The sequence below is a fragment of the Planococcus citri genome, chromosome 5 (assembly GCF_950023065.1).
Source record: "Planococcus citri chromosome 5, ihPlaCitr1.1, whole genome shotgun sequence".
In the NCBI taxonomy this organism is placed as follows: Eukaryota; Metazoa; Arthropoda; class Insecta; order Hemiptera; family Pseudococcidae; genus Planococcus; species Planococcus citri.
Window position 1 is genome coordinate 32,892,254 of NC_088681.1, and position 19,844 is coordinate 32,912,097.

At 33.3% G+C, this 19,844-nt stretch overlaps 1 protein-coding gene across 3 annotated transcripts in view; it reads right to left on the bottom strand.

The window, feature by feature from the left end:
- Nucleotides 1-260: 260 nt before the first annotated feature.
- LOC135846291 (alpha-tocopherol transfer protein-like) overlaps nt 261-19,844 on the bottom strand; it is a 33,114-nt gene continuing 13,530 nt past the window's right edge. For 2 of the 3 annotated variants that reach the window (XM_065365291.1, XM_065365293.1), the window contains exons 2-7: nt 8,533-8,641; nt 3,492-3,651; nt 3,147-3,408; nt 2,838-2,948; nt 2,329-2,434; nt 261-758 (exon numbers count right to left, since the gene is read on the bottom strand). In XM_065365291.1, the coding sequence (XP_065221363.1) occupies nt 616-758; nt 2,329-2,434; nt 2,838-2,948; nt 3,147-3,408; nt 3,492-3,651; nt 8,533-8,602 (852 nt within the window). In that variant the 5' untranslated portion in view covers nt 8,603-8,641 and the 3' untranslated portion in view covers nt 261-615. Of the gene's footprint in view, nt 759-2,328; nt 2,435-2,837; nt 2,949-3,146; nt 3,409-3,491; nt 3,652-8,532; nt 8,642-16,273; nt 16,425-19,844 lie in introns of those variants that run through there. The other variant, XM_065365292.1, reaches the window with a different exon arrangement.

Genomic DNA, 19,844 nt, shown 5'->3' on the forward strand with positions numbered 1-19,844 from the left:
AAATCTTCATTTCTTGTGCTCACATTTGTACATAGTTATAGATGAATAATATGTGTACAAAACTAACAAGCCACGACATACGTCATCGTATTTATGTATCTAAAATGCTATTTACATTATTCACGGTGAGAAAGCACAATAATACCGAAAATTGGCGTTTTGGAATGTCTTCCATTCAATTCTCTGAGATACCCATCAGCTCACGACTAGTGAACGCATCTATAACCATCATCTTAATTTTGCGAAATGAACAAACGCCCTCGTTCTTCGATATTCTTTATTTATTTCCAAACAAATTATAAATTTTACTAACGAAATTAATAAAAAACAATCGGAAATGCTACGCGGTTCCATAAATAGGTATACTACTCGAGTATAATAACAACCATTTTGAAAAAAAAAAAAACATCGTTATTTTTATAATACACAATCATATAACATTTATAGAAAATAAAAAAAAAGTTTATTACAGACGTTTGATTTTAGACGACTTCAATTCCGTAAAAACGTTTCGCTGTAAATGCTTCTTAAAAAATAAACTTTCGTTTACCTGCGTCTCACTTATAATCTAACAGGGGTACATAACACCATATAATAATTACCTTCGTCAAAGGTTTAATCTAAATTTAAAGACTGGAATGATTGTCGTGGGGATTCTGTTATACACTGAGATTTTTTTGATTCCGAGTATTTAGTATTCGTCCATGGATTTGAGTTTATCCAATCTCTATTCTCTTCGATTTGTTTTTTCCAATAATCTGTAATTTAAAAACACAACTTTAAATTTGTGCGAACTGTAAAAATATGTGGGATGGTAAGTATAGGGTAATAGCAGGTATTCTGTTGTAACTTTGAGCTTTTGAGATAGGTAGGTCTAGGGTAGAAACTCTAGCTATATTTACGCCTACATTTATGCGTGGCATCACACATTAAGTCGGGAATTCATTTTAAATGAACAAGAATTGGTGTACGCAGCACTTTTATAAAGTTAAAAAAAAAATCTAAAAAACAACCTTCCATCATTGCCTTTGCTTAGGCTATGAGATGTTTAAAAAGTTATAACACGTGTTTGTCAGAGTGTTTTCAAGAAATTCAAATGAAATGAATTTTAAATTGTTCTCATGGGATCATAAATTCTTGAAGCCCGTCTGGTAGATCACAACTAACGACTTCGATTTTAAATTTCTCAAAACGAAACTTCTGTACGTGTTTTCTTCGGTGACCTTGTGTATTTTTTTCATTTTTTGAGAACTGAAAAATTTCAAAATCTACGTATTGAGGCTCGAAAGTCCAAACTAAATCAAAAAGATCGTCATTTGATTTTCAATGTCAAAAATTAGATATAAACTAAATCAGGATTCTACGTACATTAATTTTTATTTATTAAACGTTGATTTTTTCGTGGAAAAAATGTTTTTGAATTTGAAAAATTCATCTTCAATCGGAAAATGAAATTTTGCACTAGAAATTTGACGGGTAGCTTTTTTTGGATGCTCTTTTGTACAATTTATCTATAAAAAATTTATTTTCAGTTTAATTTTTGTCCCTTTTTTTTAAATTTTTGTTTTAGGTACTTTTTTCAAAAATAATGTATTTTTGCTGTATGAAATTAATTTTAGAAATACGCTCCAATTCGACTTTAAAAATATTTTTCAAGTTTTTTTTTTCTAATTCAAATTATTTAAATTTTTGGAACATTTCTCTCTACATTGAAAAATGTGCCTTTACTGCTACAAAGTCCAGAGGCACAAAAACTTACATTATTTAAATATTGGAAGAGTACTAACTTGTTTCTCTTTTTTATTAGTTTTTATTATAGAAAGTCTTGACTTTTCTTCAAAATATTTTTTTCTAAAAATTTAAATTGTATTTTGATAAATTCCAAGGACCTAAAACTGATTCATTGCCTACATGAAAAATAAAATAATAAGACTTTTTTCAGTTTCGTTGTTTTTTTTTTTTTTTGAAAACATGTTTTCAAATTTTTAAGATGCTAAGTAAATTTTTTATTTTTTTTATTTTTTTATTTTATGTTTTCACACTCGGATTTTTTGAACCGTCGACGGAATTTCAAGCTACAATTTTGTGTGGATATAATTTCATAAAAAATTATTTTTCTTTTTTCGTCCTCACATCGTTAAATTCTTTCGATCAGTATAGATTGCCTAATCACAAGATTCAAGGACACGCACTGCTGAGAATTTCGCGTGAACTTGAAAATCTACACCGCGATCTTTTAAACACAAAATACTTTCGAACAAAACTGTCTGATATAGTGATACCTAAACCTTTGTATTATTTTGAAAATTTTCCACTGACGATACTTACTTTTAGTTTCATTAATTGAGGCACCTTTTCCTCCGAATTCGACGGGTATAACATCACGTGGAATAAATTGGTACAATGTGTCAGATCCTTCGGTGTGAAAATGAATCTAAAACAACAAAATACGAGTTCATATAATTAGAAAAATAATAATCGCAGCTAAATTTAAATTGTGAGTGTGGAAGGAGGGAGGGGCAGTTTTGAAATATTTAATTTATAAGCTCAGGATTTCAACATCACAAAACAAAATAAAAAGAATTCCAACATGGTTGATTTCTTCTTCACCCAGCTTACTTACTTACGATAGCAAAGGGTAAGTTTGCCTAACTTCGCTATATGAAAAGAAGCAAAATAAAGAAGCGAAACTGATTTCGATAATCAAAAATGAAATAGATAGGGATAGATGTTAATATGAAACTTGCTTACAAAGTAATAAAATATCAATAGGTATCACGAATGGCTATATACGGTACGTACAAATAGGTATAATATACAATATATCCAATACGTACCATTTTTTTCACTTCTTCTCTCATCAATGGGCGTAAGAAAGTTAATACTTTTTCTAAAAGAGGGGACGTATTGATAACATGAATTTGTTTCAAAGATACCGGATGTGCTTCCTGGAAAAATAAAAATCATCGTTCATAAATCACAAATACGTAGATACATGGTATTTTCAATATCAGACGCAACAGCATCAAATTTTGTAGATAGGTAGCTTAATAAACAAGATTTGTTGTAAGGAATTCGTTCATGGGCCGATATTACAAAAATATTTCACCTTGTTTGATGAATTTTTCATGAAAATGTTTGCTTACTTGTGTAATTCTCATATATTTCTTCACTGAGCCTAGATTGAACATGAGCTTCATGAGATGTTTAAGGGTGAATCCAGTCATATCAAAAATTGGTATATCTCCTGTAGGAATTTTTTCTTCGATTTTCATTCGTACGTCGGATACGTCGAAGAACATTTTTGAGTAACTGATGAAATCGAATTTATCCGGGTTCGAATCTGCTAAATGGGTAATGTATACTTGGTATCCTTCGTTGGTTTTTTTCGGCATTGGGAAAACATATCTGTGAAGGAACGAATGATAATAAGATACCAACGACAACGAGTAATCTATACCTACGAAAATAATATAGATTTGAGTACTTACACAACATCTAAAATATTTTTCAGATTTTCTGATATTGGATCACGATTTGTAAAAAATTCTGGTGTTTCTGCTCGGAATTTGAAAAATAACTGTAAGACTTCTTTTGTTCTTTTGATATCATTGTTACAAACATACAGGAATCGTTCGATCATGAAGTCATCTAGAAAAAAAAAAAATCCGAAAATTCAAACCCAACGTTTTCATATTCCAGGTAAACGTAAAAAGATGAAAACTTTTATTTTCACAAATGCTTAAATTTGGCAAATAGAACTCTTTGTAGATATTTTGTTTTTTCGTTTCAGTCGTTTTTCTCTTTAAATTCGAATCCTATATACTAAAATGATGTCGGTTTTTTTGTTCCCACGAGATCTCAGCAAGTACTCAATCGATTTTCATAAATGACCCCTCAATAGAAAGCCTGTGAAGTGTAGATTTGCAGGCTACTCTTGAAAGTTAGAAAAGTTTGGCCAAAAGCTCAAAAAGCTCGAAAAATCATTTCGGCCAATCACAACGCAGCATTCAATGTCAGTTTTTTTATTCCCATGAGATCTCAGTAAGTACTCAACCAATTTTTATAAAAGACCCCTCAATAGAAAGCTTGTGAAGTGTAGATTTGCAGGCAACTCTTAAAAGTTTGAAAAGTTTGGCCAAAAGCTCAAAAATCTCGAGAAATCATTTCAGCCAATCATAACGCAGCATTTGGCGATTAGAATGATGTTGTTTTTTTGTTCCGATGAGACCTCAGTATGTACTCAACCAATTTTCATAAAAGGCTCCTCAATAGAAAGCTTGTGAAATGAAGGTATGCAGGTTACTCTTGAAAGTTTGAAAGGTTTGGCCAAAAGCTCAAAAAGCTTGAGAAATTATTTCGGCCAATCACAACGTAGCATTCGGCAATTATAATTCCCACGAGATCTCAATAAGTACTCAACGGATTTTCATAAAAGACCCCTCAATAGAAAGCTTGTGAAGTGTAGATGTGCAGGCTATTATTGAAAGTTCAAAAAATTTGTCTAAATGTTCAAAAAGCTCGAGAAACCATTTCGGCCAATCACAACGCACAGCATTCAGCAAAGTTTTTTTGATTCCACGAGACCAGAGATACCAATTTTCATAAAAAGGCCCCTCAATAGAAAGCTTGTGAAGTGTAGATATGCAGGCTATTATTGAAAGTTCAAAAAAATTGACTAAATGCTCAAAAAGCTCGAGAAACCATTTTGGCCAATCACAATGCAGCATTCAGCAAAGTTTTTTTGATTCCACTAGACCAGTGATGGGGTGATTAACAAAAAAAATTAATTGGGTTCAATTGAGGCAATTCTCCCAGAAAATCGTGATTCGCGATTCAATTTTTGTTATTTTTGCTACTTACTGCTGACTAGAAATTAAGGTTTGATGCAAAATGAAATCAAAAAATATTTCGGACAGATTTTTGTGACATTTTTCAAAAAAACAGAAGCAAAGAGGATTGAAATGTCCTGCAATTCACTTCGGAATAATGTTAAAAATGGAATGTTAACTCAATTTTTGTCTTTCCTCAAGCAGAGGCTGAAGGATAATATTTCAAATTTTCAAAGAAGTATGAAATCGATGGACAAAAATATATTTGAGACTGGAATACACTTTTTTTGAAACAAATAACTGGAACCTTATCTGCTATGAAAATCCAAAAAAGTATCTGAATGTTTCAAAACGACTTGAAATCCGCCTGCAGTAGACTTCATGGCGTGTTGAAATTATGTTACTGAGTGAATTTCGGTTATAGAACTCCATTTGACGAAATTTTAAAGTTTCTAAAATCTGCCAGAGGCTTTGGGAATTTTCAAAAAGTTGCTGGAGGCTCCAAAATGACTTGAACCTACCTACAGTAGACTTGTAACGCGTTTAAATTGGAGTGCAGAGTGAATTTTGGATTTCCATCTCTGTTTGGTAAAAATTTTATGGAAATTTTCGAGCACTGAAAAATCTGCTGGAGACTCCAGTAATTTCCAAACGATTGCTGGAGGCTCAAAAACGATTCGAAAACTACCTGCAGTAGACTTCATGCTATAGTAGGTACCTATAGCTGCGAATTTGTGTTTTCAATTTTCGAAATGAACGGTGCTCAGTGCTCAAAAAAATTAATGACATTTGTAGATATCAAAAACACTCCTTGAAGAGAAAAATTGGAAGAATTGGTGAATTGCAAAAAAAATGAATTGTGACGCTGTGATTCAGAAACAGTTGTGAATTGGATTCAATTTTCACGCTTCATTTTTGTTTTGAATCCAATTCTGATTCCGGTTCATACATGGTATCTAACGGATTTTTTTGTTGTTGAAAAATCAATAATTTTTCATTATTTTTTTCACTGCCTTTTTTCAACCAAATTTTCAGAAAGCTATCCATTCGAAACCCCCCCCCCCAACACACAAAAAATAAAAAAAATTGGAATTGGAAGAAAATTTGTATACAACGTATTTTTTAATTTCAATCAAAATAATTTTAAAAAATAATACAAATGAACATAATTATGTTATAAGACAAGGTGTCTTACAAAATTTTAAAACAAAAAAACAGGACTCAAGCAGGACATTTTTTAAACACTTACGATTTTATAAGAAAAAGGAGCCGAGGAGAGGGGGCAAAATTTTACATTAAAATTGTTTACTTTTCCAATGTCTTCAAACATCCCAAGATTTTTCTCAAGCAAGCGGATGTCAAAAATATAATTTTATCATTTCAATTTATGATTTTATTTTCAACTTTAAGGTTCGTGCTAATGTAATGAAACGGGGCGAATAAAAAACTTTTTTCAACGTAAAAATTTTTCAAAAAATATACATGCATACTTACTTACAAAACATGTACTTACGGAAAACTTGAATGACATTTAGGGGGAAAAATATTCCAATTATTCGAAATGAAACGGCGAGTTTTAAAGTAAAATAAGTAGGAGATGGAATAACAATTTTGTCATTTGAAAGGTGCAATTTTGCCTAATATTCATGCAACGTAGGTATAAAAATTTCGATTTCTGCTTCAAAGTATTTTGAAAAACTCGAAATTGAAAAAAAACGAGCCTGAGCAAAGCGGGGGCAAAAAGCTTTCAAAAATTCATGTTTTGAGAAGTACGAGTAATAATAAAAGTTTCTTCATGCAGGGAGAAGAGCAAATAGCTCTCAAAAATGTGTAATTCAAGCTCTAAAAAAGTCAACAAATGAGCTCTTTTCTACGGAATTAAGATTGAGAAAAAGGAACGCATTTGAATTTTTCATTTTTTCACACCTTTTCAACAAAATTTACTACTTTTTCACAACTTTCACTATATCAAAATGCTCAATCAGCTTGATATTGCTAAACACACAATTACATTTCTCATATATTTTCAAATTTTATACTTCCATCGCTCTAGGAGAACCGCGCAGTATGCGCGGTTTTAACGGGTTTTCTAGTAACTTCTATAATTTGCTTTATCCTCTTCCTTAAATCACTTTATTTGCCTAGTGATGCAAATTAGTATAAAATATTCTGAACTTGAGTGCGCATCAGTCGAGATTTTATAGAAGGCCAACCTTTTTTTCAAATTTTGATAGAGGTGGAAGTTTGCGGAAAAAATGTTGAGTCAACTTTTGGTTTTATTAGTTAATTCTTCCCCTGCGAATTCTCAACTAGGCAAATTATCTTTCACTTGTACATTTAGTCTTCCATTTAGTGTTGGCAATGAGAATATTCTCAAGGCGAACATTCGCGAATAATTATATTCTCGTTTGATTATTTTGAAAATTCTCAAATCTTCGTATTTGTGGGGAAGTGACCACATTTTGACAAAATTTTGATTCTTGCTGCGAATATTCGAGAACATTTGAGAACATTGCCAAATACTTCTAACCTATTTCAAATTTTAAAATTTTCAATTTTTCATCAATGTTCCCAAATGTTGGCGAATATATTCCCAGCAAAAATCATAATTCGAAAAAATTCAATTTTCAATTCCAAACATCAAAAAAAATTTAATTTATTCAGTTGTCTTATTTTGACTTCTGAAAAAGTTGATAAAAATTACATTCATAGCAAAAAAAATTAAAATTCGTTTATTTTTTCAATTCATTCAGAATTTTGATTTTTTTGTGATGAGTTCATTTCATCGAGTGAAGGGGTTTCCCAACTTTTTCAACGGATACGTAAAAATAGGGGTCAAATGGGCCAATTTCACCAATCAAATCTTTTTTTCATGTTTTAAATCAGAAAATCGCATTTTTTTGGCAAACTTTCATTTTTTAAAAACCGACTTTACGAAATAACGCCATCCCTATTTTTTAATATGTTGTTCAGCATGAAAAGTTGTCCATAATATATTTTTTTCGGAATTTTTGAGGGTCTGAACGATATAAAAACTACGTTTTGAAACTTTTCGAGCTAATTTTTCGTACGAAAAAAAGTGGCAACACTGATTTTCATGATATCACTAAAAAGCCTTTCAAAACCCCTAACTATTGGAAAAAGTTCCATTTTGGTAGGTATCGCGATTATCGAGTCATCCGTTGTTGAAATGGATGATATTTTATGTTCACTGAAAACTTTGACACCCCCTAGCAGCCTTTAGAAAAGGGCTAGAGGGCTGCGATTTGCGCCATTGGCCATCGCTTCGGAAGGTCTTTCCAGTGGAAAAATTTCAAAAAATTTGCTGACCCCCCCCCCCTCCTTACCACTTTTTAGTCGAATTGACGTGGAATGACCCAAAGAATGACATAAAATAGTGAAATTTGGTTCGAAGCAGTCGATATTAGTTTTAGGATCAATTTCCATCACTTTTACTGAATAAAGACGTATATTTTTTGAAAAAATCACTGATTGCTAAAAATAGTCAATTTTGAATTTTCAAAAATGCAGCAAAAATCGAAAAATTAATTTGGGTAGCTGAAGTTTGGGTTATGAGGGTTTTGGATCACGTTGATCTTTCCAAAAATCGTGAATCCGTTCAAATATATCAGAGGCCCCACCTTGAGAGATTCTCCGGTCTTCCAAACTACGTATTTAAACTTCCTAAACGCAAACTTACCCATAGTAGGTGGAAAATATGGAAATGGACCCCTCTCAATCCACTCCTTGATGAGATCAGTATTCGACATGGCTGCGCGTTTCTGTCAAGTACACGTACAACAGACTACCTGTAACACAGTATAAGGAAAAGAAACGTGTTAAAAAATTCAACGTAATAATTATACCAGTGCAAACTTTCATGGCCGAAATAAATATCTATTATTATAAATTTCTGCTAAAGAAAGAAAAAAAATGTAGGCAAAATTCATCTAGAAATTCGTCGAATCGAAATTTAGGCCGCCGAGCGATAAAATTACATAACGCGGGATTGGAAAAATTCTCATTAAAATGAACTTTTAGCTATAGCGAGACCTCATTTATATTAAAGAGGAGAAGTGAGAACGCGAAACAAAGGCGAGAGAAAGAGAAACGGTAACACTTGAACATTCTTATGTTGGCATTTCAATCACATAAAATTCATTGGATCAACTATTTACAATGGATTTATTCTTTTGCCAGCTCGTATAGCGTGCTGAAATTCGACGAGTAAATGAATTCGTCGAATGAGAAAGTTTTTCAAAAAGACCGAATTATTTTGGGTCGTTCATCTTTTACCTACCTACCTATCTCTTACGCTGTGCAGTGTGCATTGTACATGGTATACGAGAAAAGAGACAAACAAAACCGCATTTCGATAGGTTCAAAGATTAAATTCACGTCATCGAAATAATCTACATATATCTACAGCATTCTCAGTACCTACCTAGTCTGATGTATCTTCTTCATTATTTTACAAATCTCTGATACCTATCTAACTAATCTCAGAAAATATACAAGTTTCGTGAGCTGTCATAACTCACAAGTTTAAGCGATATGATGAATTTTCAACTTGCACCTAATTCTAAATGCTATTGCTTTCGCTGTAGTTCAATCAATGAATTAGTTGGCATTTTTTTTCTTATTCGCTGTGAAATCAACATGAGGGGTCCAAATGACTGGCAAAACAACTAGATTCATTTACCAGATATATTATCCTTTTACGTAATTAGTAAAAAGAACTTCGCCTAGAAAACCATGTAAAGTACAATTCTCTTTTCACTTCAATTTGGGTTTTGAAAAAGAAAAAAATCCTATAATTTCTACGAACAAAAACACCTAATTTATACGCAGCCGAGTAAAACTGAAAAACAGAAAAATTAAGACGAAAAAAGAAACGAAAAAGAAAACTTGTCATATTGAAAATAGTTTTTCCATTTTACGCTTTATTGTTGAACATCGAGCTACACTTTTGTAGCGAATTCTTTCATTTGAAATAATAAAATCGAAATGAAATTCGCTGTAATCAGTACACGTTTATTATTATGGTGACGGAATTTATCGATTTTTTTTTTTACGATTGTATACAGCTTTCTTAAATGTCACACGGTAAAATTTTATATTCCAAGTATAGTTATCACCTTCTTATTCAATGCTCTTTTTCGTCGTGACTGAAGAAAAAAAAGAACTATAGATTTCAGTTTCCATCATCTCGTTCTCGTCAGTCAGATGCTGTTTCATTTGAAAACTAAATTTGATAGGTAAGATATTCGACATTCAAGCTCTAAACTTACTGGATTTAATTAATCATAAAATAGTACTGAATTTTGAAGTGGGAAAAAAATGTAATGAAAAAATCGTTCCGGTTGAAAAATTTAAATATTACATAACCGTAATGGAAAAATCAAGTTTTGAAGCGGGGACATTGTAGAATTAACATTTTCACTTCTACAAACTCCGAACATCCCGCCAAATTTCGATGAAAGGAGAAGGTAGCAAAAACCAAGCGTCCGGGACAGCAGATTATGTTGAAGATCAAGTGGTATTGAAATCGAATCGTTCATTTTAACGAAGTAATGATGATGACCTTGTGAAGAAGAGGACATGCAACCCATGAGTTCTTCAGATAATTCGCATCCCGTTATGTAAAATTTGTAAGTACAATGTACATACATACAACTCCAAGGACTGAATTTATTAGAAAAATTAGTCCAAAATCTTCAGTTTCTTAAAGGATCTGCTAAGTTCGAATAAATTTCGAAAAAACTTGCGAAAAATTATCAAAATGTCAGCATTTTTGGTGAATTTTTGAAAATTAAATTTAGTAAACCAAAAACGAGAAAAAAAATCAAAATTTCAACAAAATTGCCAAATTGGTTTAGAAAACTAAAATTTAGTATAATTTAGTAGGTAAGATATGTACGTGCCTAATTTTTGACTCCCCCCCTGAATCAATTGAAGAGCTCAATTCCAAAGTGGGTTAAGTCATTTTTTTCACCAAAACATGCGTTTAAAATTTTTGTTGCTAAAATTTGTTCTGTTTCGAAAGGTCGGTGCACCTTTCCTTTCTTTGGACATAGAACAATTGCTTGTAGAAAAAATCACTTTGAAAAATCGATGACTTAACTTACTTTTGAAGTAAAAATCTCCGTAAAACATGCGTTTTTTAAAAATGACTTAACCCATTTTGGAATAAAGCTCTTCAATTGGAAATGGTTTTAAACCATTTTGAGACATTCTCCGCTCTTTCAGGCAGCGATTTCATAGGTAATTAAAAATTTGAAAACCCCACAGTTCAAACCGACAGCAACCAATTAAGGAAAAATTGTGTGCGATTGATCAGGTGGGTCACCAACGGTAGTTGCTTATCAATATGCTACTTCCTTTCTAATTTTTTTTTTTTAATTCCGAGCAGAGCTCGCGTCCTTTTACCCTTCATCTCCAGTGTCGTAGCCAAGGGGGGCGAAGGAGGCCATGGCCCCTCCTTGCGAGCAAAAATTTGAAAGAAAACATGCAAAAATGGACGTTTTTCTGTTGTTCGGACCCATTTTTTCTAAAAATTTTCGATCTCGCTTCGCTCCAGCAGTAATTTTACCTTCATTTTCATGAAATCATCACACATCACGATAGAGTTCCTGAAAATTACCCCTCATTTCGATTTTTCATATCTAAAAATTTGGTTTTGCCCCCTCCTTGAGAAAATCCTGGCTACGCCACTGCCAGCTTCTCCTCCCTCCGCCCTCTCCATCACTCCCAAGAATGTCAAACATCATTCTGAAAATTGAATACTTGAAAATAAGGTGAAAAAAATGGCTTGACGGTTTTCAAATCACCATTCACCATCGACTGATTTTGAAATTGTTTTTATCTACTCCCCTCAAAATCCAACAAAAAGATTTTCTTCAAGTTCAGTTAATTAGATGTGAAATTTATACCTACGTTTGATAATTTCGCAAGAAATCGTGAAAAATTGTAACAATTCATTTTTGTGGGTCATTCTGGAGTCGATTAAGTCTCCAGCAAGTCTTAAATTTTTTTTCAAGAATTTTAAATCGCTCTGAAACGGCGAGAAATGATTTTTCATTGTATGCACAATTTTAACTGACAAGGGAACTACCTGAACCGGCAGAAACGAAAATGAACGAATCAAAGCTAGATTGAAAGGGGACTACCTCAGGACCCCAAATCCAAAATTTCAAGTGCTGAAGTTGATTTCTCGATTTTTGGTGAATTTCTGAAAATTGAAAAATCCAAAAAATTATCAATTGGACCAAAAATAGAAAATATTGATGAAAATTGAAATTTTCTCGGGAAGTAGTTCAGATGGCGTCCCTAACTCATTTACAACTATCGAAATTCGCAAAACCTCAATTCCAGTCATTCTGGAGCCTCCAGCGATTTTTTATCATTTCTCCAGAAACTTGAAGCAGCTCTGGAAGGGCTAAAAATCAACTTCAGCACAAATCACTTTATTTGGGGCCTATGTGGGTTGTCTTTAACCAATTTTTGAGGTTGTCGCGAAAATCGGCGTCTGCCAGTTCAGATGTGTATTTTGTCCATTGACTTGCGCAATGAAAAACACAAAATTTGAAAATGTTTAATTGTTCAATATTCCATCTATTGTGATGCTACCTATCCTTATTCAAGCTCCAACATGTGGTTTTTTCCAAAGAAAGTACATGTGTGCCTGCTTGGTACTGCACAAGTGTAAGTCAATAATGGGCAAAATACACATCTGAACCGGCAGACGCCGATTTTCGCGACAACCCCAAAAATTGGTTAAAGGCAACCCACATAGGCCCCAAATAGAGTGATTTGTGCTGAAGTTGATTTTTAGCCCTTCCAGAGCTATTTCAAGTTTCTGGAGGAATGATAAAAAATCACTAGAGGCTCCAGAATGGTCGAAATGGGGGCTTTACCTATTTGGAACGTCAAAAATAGGTCGAAGCTCGATTTCGGATAGGTAGCATCGCAAAAGATGGAATATTTAACATTTTCAAATTTTTTTTCCAATGGGCAACACATCTGAACCGGCTGACGCCGATTTTCGCGACAACCTCAAAAATTGGTTAAAGACAACCCACATAGGCCCCAAATAAAGTGATTTGTGCTGAAGTTGATTTTTAGCCCTTCCAGAGCTGCTTCAAGTTTCTGGAGAAATGATAAAAAATCGCTGGAGGCTCCAGAATGACTGGAATTGAGGTTTTGCGAATTTCGATAGTTGTAAATGAGTTAGGGACGCCATCTGAACTACTTCCCGAGAAAATTTCAATTTTCATCAATATTTTCTATTTTTGGTCCAATTGATAATTTTTTGGATTTTTCAATTTTCAAAAATTCACCAAAAATCGAGAAATCATCTTCAGCACTTGAAATTTTGGATTTGGGGTCCTGAGGTAGTCCCCTTTCAATCTAGCTTTGATCCGTTCATTTTTGTTTCTGCCGGTTCAGGTAGTTCCCTTGTGAGAGATTTTAGGACATATTTCCCTCGATTATTGACAGATTGAAACCATTTTTGAACTCCCAGTTAAAATACTATTGTCTATTGTATTTTTTCTTTGGGATGTCTTTGGTAGCAGCTGAGAAATTCAACATTTTTGAAAAAAAGAATCAAAATTCAATTCATTTTTGGATGCAATTGGTCCAGTTAAAGCATATACTGTGCAAATACATTCAATGCACGTGACTTATACAACCTTATTCGTTTTTCATCTCGTGATCTTGGTCACGTCCGTCCGGAAAAAAACACGAGTGAATACACCTTGTCAGCTAAACCTGCCACAATTAACGTCGCTCTAGATCAGCCTACGTACTCGGGTATTGAATCATTCAACATTCTCGTTCACTTTAGGCCTTTCCCGACCAAACTCGTTCACACCATCGAAATAAAATTTTCCCGGAATCTAGAAGATCAAGAGAAATCCCCGAGTAAAAATTAAAATCCAAACGAACTGGTTATTGCAACTCTCGTGAAAATAAACACCAGTATAAGTACATAGGTGCAACATACGTGCAACTGCATTTTCCCAAGTGCATACTAGTATGTTAAGTAGGTATGTACGTACTTCCAAGATCAAACAATAACCGCCAATGAGATTTTTACAACTGTTCGGACACTAATTAATTTTACTTGTTTTAATAATTTTCCCTTTGAATTTCATTTTTTTTTGTCAAGTTTCCGCCACATTCGTTACACAATAGCTAGTAGAACAACTCGAACGACAATTCGAATTAAACGATGACTCCTCATAAAAATATAATAATTACGCAATGTTGTACTTACGTACGTATGTACTCGTACTTACCAACAAAAGTAAGCACGTCTACGCACACTTGAAATTTATAATTTCCAAGGTTTAAAATTCTCATCAAAAATGCATAATACACTTAAAAATTGATGATACGAATTTTTTTCTCATTAATTCATCACACCTATTGAAATGAGGGGGGAGGGGTGGGGGTGTCCCATCAAGCGGAGCTGTGAGCTGTGTATGTGTGGCTATGACGTCTTTGGTTGAATTATCATTAGTGAATCTCAGCTATCAAGAGCGAAACCACGTTTTACTCGTCTGACGTACAAATATCAGTACACTTTTCAAGGTAAACAAGGGGTAAAAAGTGTATCTAATTCTTCGAAAAAAAATTTTTCTTTCAACGATGAAGCTTACGTCTATAGTTAGGCATAAGTACTTTATAGTTGTTTCTAAATTAGTGACTCGGGCAACTTTAACGATGACGTACGAGAAAATAGCCCTAATAAAATCTGAGACAAGCTAATTGTCTACTTATATCTATACTTTTACCTACTATAAATCTTTGGTAGGTAGGTAGGTAGGTAGGTACTGGAAAGTATAGAGATTAACACCTTGTATGTATACATTCTTCAGACTAAAAAGAGATTAAATTTCGACGTGAAATGCCACACGCGAAAATACTTATAAGATTAATTAACCCAGCCGCCTGCGAATTTTACAGGTCAAAACTTATGTTACTCACACACACATGCATACGCGTGAAAACTATAGCTTTAAGTATAAAAGTAAGATTAACCTATCGATTTATCGAACTAGGTACCTATACTGAAGAAAATTTAATTTGTTAACAGAGAACGAGGGATGTAATCTGCAACGTGATACTTTCCATTATACCAAGCAAAGGTACCTATACGAATGGTAAGTGTAGAAAAAGTCTGAATCGCGTTTCGCAGCTTTACCACTATATCTACCTATACGTTTGGTTACATCCAGAAATAAGATAGGTAATTAAGTTTTCAAACTATGAGTTCATATTGTACAAGTCGAATTTCAACAATGAACTTTCTCCCATGTTAAATTAGTGCGTTCAGCAACGCGTGGCTAGTCGTTTGCTGTATAAAATGGCATTTTTCCAAATTTTCAATTTCCAAGAATGAAAAAACAATAAAATTACCGAACTCATTTAACACCATTAGTTCACCTTCACCCATGCTTTTCACGTTTTGCGGTTTTAGGATATTTCCTGTACCAGGCTTTAAACAGTACATAAGTATGATAAGTATACCTATCTCACTAATAAGTGTATTATAATTTCAAATTCTGAGATTCCCATGCGTCATCTTAAATTGTCTTTCGATTCATTAAAAAAAAGTGGGTGCTTTGTGGTTATATCAGAAAAATATTCGAGAGATCTGTTGAAAAATAAAACCAACATATTAACTTTGAATGGTTCGCTATTATTTCTTTCGTACAGATTTTATGAAAAAATACGATAAAATTTTAAATAGATGTACCTAGGTAGGTATTAGTTTATCCACCGATTGAATCGGATATTCAATTTTAGCACAAAATAGTTAATTAAATATACTGTCAAAATTCAAAAATATAGAAAAACTTGGAAAAATAATTCCAACTTCGGAATATTATTTGATTGTGAAAGGATGGGGCCTCAACAAATCCCAAAGACTCCAGCGAGCCTTAACACACTTCAACGAAATCATAATGAACCCCAAAGAACCCAACTAACTTGAATGAAGTCTAACGAGCTCCAAAACGTCCTAACCGCAAGACTGCAACGAAACCTTCTCAACGAATACAACACATGATGAACCCCGAAGAACCCTAACGAAGTTGAATAAAGTTGAACGAAATTCGAAAAGCCCCGACGAATTTCACTCATCCTTAAGACTCCATCGTCTCCATCCAACGAACCCCAACGATGCATCGTAAGGACTCCAAAGAACTTTAACGAGGCTCAATAAAACCTAATTAAACTTGAACCAACCTGAATAGCTAAAACCCTCAAAGATTCAACGAGCTGCAGTAATGACTTTAACACATTTTATAATTAGGTGGGTACCTATCTACCAAAAACCGAATAAAGCACCCACACCGTAATAGTATATGCAAATACATTAAACAAAGATAAGTAGTTAAAATAGAAAAAGGAGGTCAAAAAAATGAACTTACGTCACAAGAATCATCAATAATTATCTACTTTCAACCAAGTTATATGATTCGTTACAAACACAGTTTTCAATAACTTTAATTACGTAGATGCGTGAATGAATTAGACGACTGATCAAAATGAGAAAAAAAAATAAAGGAAACCCTAACGACTAAATTACTCACTCTCGTTCCAAGTCTTTAAAATGAAATAAATCATTAAAGATATGAAAGTGGAATTCGTACCCACAGATCTACACCTAATGGAAACTGAGCCAAGATCAAGGCTGCGACAAAAACTGTTTACCTATATGGTAGGTACATTGGAAAATTGCTGATTCATAGGCTGACTCAGCATCATAAAAACCATTATTTCATTCTTCGGTTTCTATTCATTTTTTATACTAGGTACATTATAATCAAATAAATATCATACACGCACCTTTTAAAACTTTTTAAGCTGAATTATATTTAGTCAAGGATACGTAACGATGGCGCACTCTACGTAAAACCTTCTAGAAACTCGATCAACTAAAGAACAAAAAAGTATGTACCCAATCGTGAATCGTGAGTATAAAAATATCAACGAATCGAGTAGATACCTATACTTGAAAAAAGGGGAAAAAATGAAAGAATCCCGTTACAATTTTCAATTTACATAAATTTCGCAGACAGACATGCTTAAGTACAATTTTTTTTCTTTCTTTCATTCTTTATTTTTACAGCTCCATATGGTTGAATAAAATAGTAAATCGGTAATTTGAAAATTTTTACATCTTATTGGCAGCAAAATCACAAAAATGAACAGGTCACGAGAAGGTTATATATTCAGAATCGGTTAAAATGATAATTCCATATGCTAACGAATAAATCTTAAATTAGGTACTTAGGTAATAAAATCTCATGTTTTAAGCCATTTGCATAAAACAGCTTTCTTCCTTTGCCCGCATACCGAAGACTATAAAAAAGTGAACACTGTGAACAGCGTTACAGCTTTTGGCCGAATTTCTTCAATTTTGCGCTTATATGTATCCTTCAAAATTATTGGAACCTTGAAGAAATAGACTACCATTTAATCTTATGTTAAAGTGTCATTTTTGCTTCATCTGAGAAATTTTTAAATTGCCGAGCTATGTATAATTGGAATAGGTAAATATATGCGAAAATTCAAGGCTACCAAGAATGTTGGAAAAGGAGAAAGAAAATACTTAGTTACCTAACCGATAAAAAGTTGAAAATTCTAAAAGTCATACCTACTCAGATTTAAAAATTAGAATTAATTACGATCTGTCTTTAATACATTAGATCTATAAGTTTTTCGTGAATCATTCGGATTTAAAGTTTTTATGAATATTCTCTGCTTCGTGTTTTTTTTTTCTTTCAGAATATATTCATTTATTTTTGCCCTAAAATTTGACATCTGTAAATTACATTTTTTGTTCTCTCTTTCTTTCAGAAATAAATAATCCACATTGCTTTGAAGCCTTCAAAGTAGATTTTAGGATCGCTGTTGGGCTAAAAAAAAATTGAAAAAATTGAGGGTCTTTATTCTCAATTTACTCTCACGCCCAGTTTCAAATTAATCGGTTTAAAACAGACGGAGACTGCCTAAAAACCCTAAAAATCGCGTTTTGGGGAACACGTAGATTTTCGTACTTTTTTAATATGTACCTATGTAGTTTTTAATTGGATATGACAAAAAAGGGTGAATGTCCGACAAAAAAAAAAAAACAGCTCAAAATGACAAGTAATCTACTCACGATACAAAAAGACATTAATAGATACGTTATTGCATGATAAAAAAAAAAGAAGATTATACGACAAATAAAATTGCACGACTGTAGGTAGGTAAAATTGTTTCGTATGACAAAATATTCAAAATGGTAGGTAGGTAGGTAGGTAGGTAGGTAGGTAGGTAGGTAGGTAGGTAGGTAGGTAATCATAGTCAAAAAGACGTGCATTATCATGGCATACACATTTCGATGTAGTACCTGAGTGGTTACACATGCCTACCTATAAAATTTATTAAACCCATTCAAGTTCATTACAAATATACCTAATTGTAGGTAATGTAAACCTAGCGTTATTGAACTGGATAAGGGAGCTTTTCTAGACTAGGCTGGTCCACTCTTTCTTTTAGTCCGGCATATGACAATAGGAGTAATTGCACCCCCCCCCCCCCGCCGATCCTCCGGGACAACATTTTTCTTAAAGGTGACATCCTAAGGAACATTTTAAAGCAAAGTTGCCAAAAAAAAAGTTGGCCTTACTTACAAAATGGCGGCCATTTTGATTTTCAGGTCAGCCGAAATAGAAGATTTTGCATTTTAATATAGGACTTGCACGAACTTTTTCAAACCTTACAAAGGTAGATCGAAAGATCATGCAAAAATTTATCACCTGCCAAAATTTCAAGTGCTAAAGTGCGTTTTTTCGATTTTTGGTAAATTTTTGAAAATCGAATTTAGGCCAAAAATAAGGAAAAAAATCAAAATTTTACCAAATTGACCAAGAAAGCTGAAATTTGGGATATACCCTATTTTCGACATGCCAAATCGATTGGGAACGGTTTCAATCGGTTTTGAGCAGTTCTGGAGCCTCCAGCAGATTTTTGAAACTCGAAATTCCCACAAAATTCCATCAAACAAGTTTCAAAAATCTACTGGAGGCTCCAGTAATTTTCAAAAAAGTCGCTGGAGGCCCTAAAATGACTTGAACCCACTTGAAGTCGTCTTCAGAGGGTGTTAAAATTGGGTGTAGAGTAAATTTCAGATTTCCATCTTCATTTGATGAAATTTTGTAAAAATTTAAAGTTTCAAAAATCTGGTGGAGGCTTCAGGAATTTTCAAAAAGTCGCTGGAGGATCCAAAAGACTTGAAATTCACCTGCAGTACTTCGTAGCGTATTGAAATTGGTTTTTAGAATAAATTTTAGCTTTACAACTCCAATTTGATGGAATTTTGTGGGAATTTCGAGTTTCAAAAATCTGCTGGAGGCTCCAGAACTGCTCAAAACGGGTTGAAACCGTTTCCAATCGATTTGACATGTCGAAAATAGGGTATATTCCAAATTTCAGCTTTCTTGGTCAATTTGGTAAAATTTTGATTTTTTTCCCTCATTTTTGGCCTAAATTCGATTTTTAAAAATTCACCAAAAATCGAAAAACGCACGTTAGCGCTTGAAATTTTGGCAGGTGATAAATTTTTGCATGATCTTTCGATCTACCTCTGTAAAGTTTGAAAAAGTTCGTGCAAGTCCTATATTAAAACGCAAAATCTGCAATTTCGGCTGACCTGTCAATCAAAATGGCGCCATTTTGTAAGTAAGGCCAACTTTTTTTTGGCAAGTTTGCTCTAAAATGTTCCTTAGGATGCCCCCTTTAAGAAAAATGTTGTCCCGGAGGATCGGCGGGGGGGGTGCAATTACTCCTATTGTCATATGCCGGACTATTTCGTTTCTAGCTAAAAGGAATGGATGATTGCTAAAAAATTAAGATAAGAACAAGTAGAACGATTATTAGGTAAGTCGATATTTTCAATGCAAACCCCCCAATTCCGTGAGAAAATTCAAGAATCTTTTCGAATGCCTCCACTAC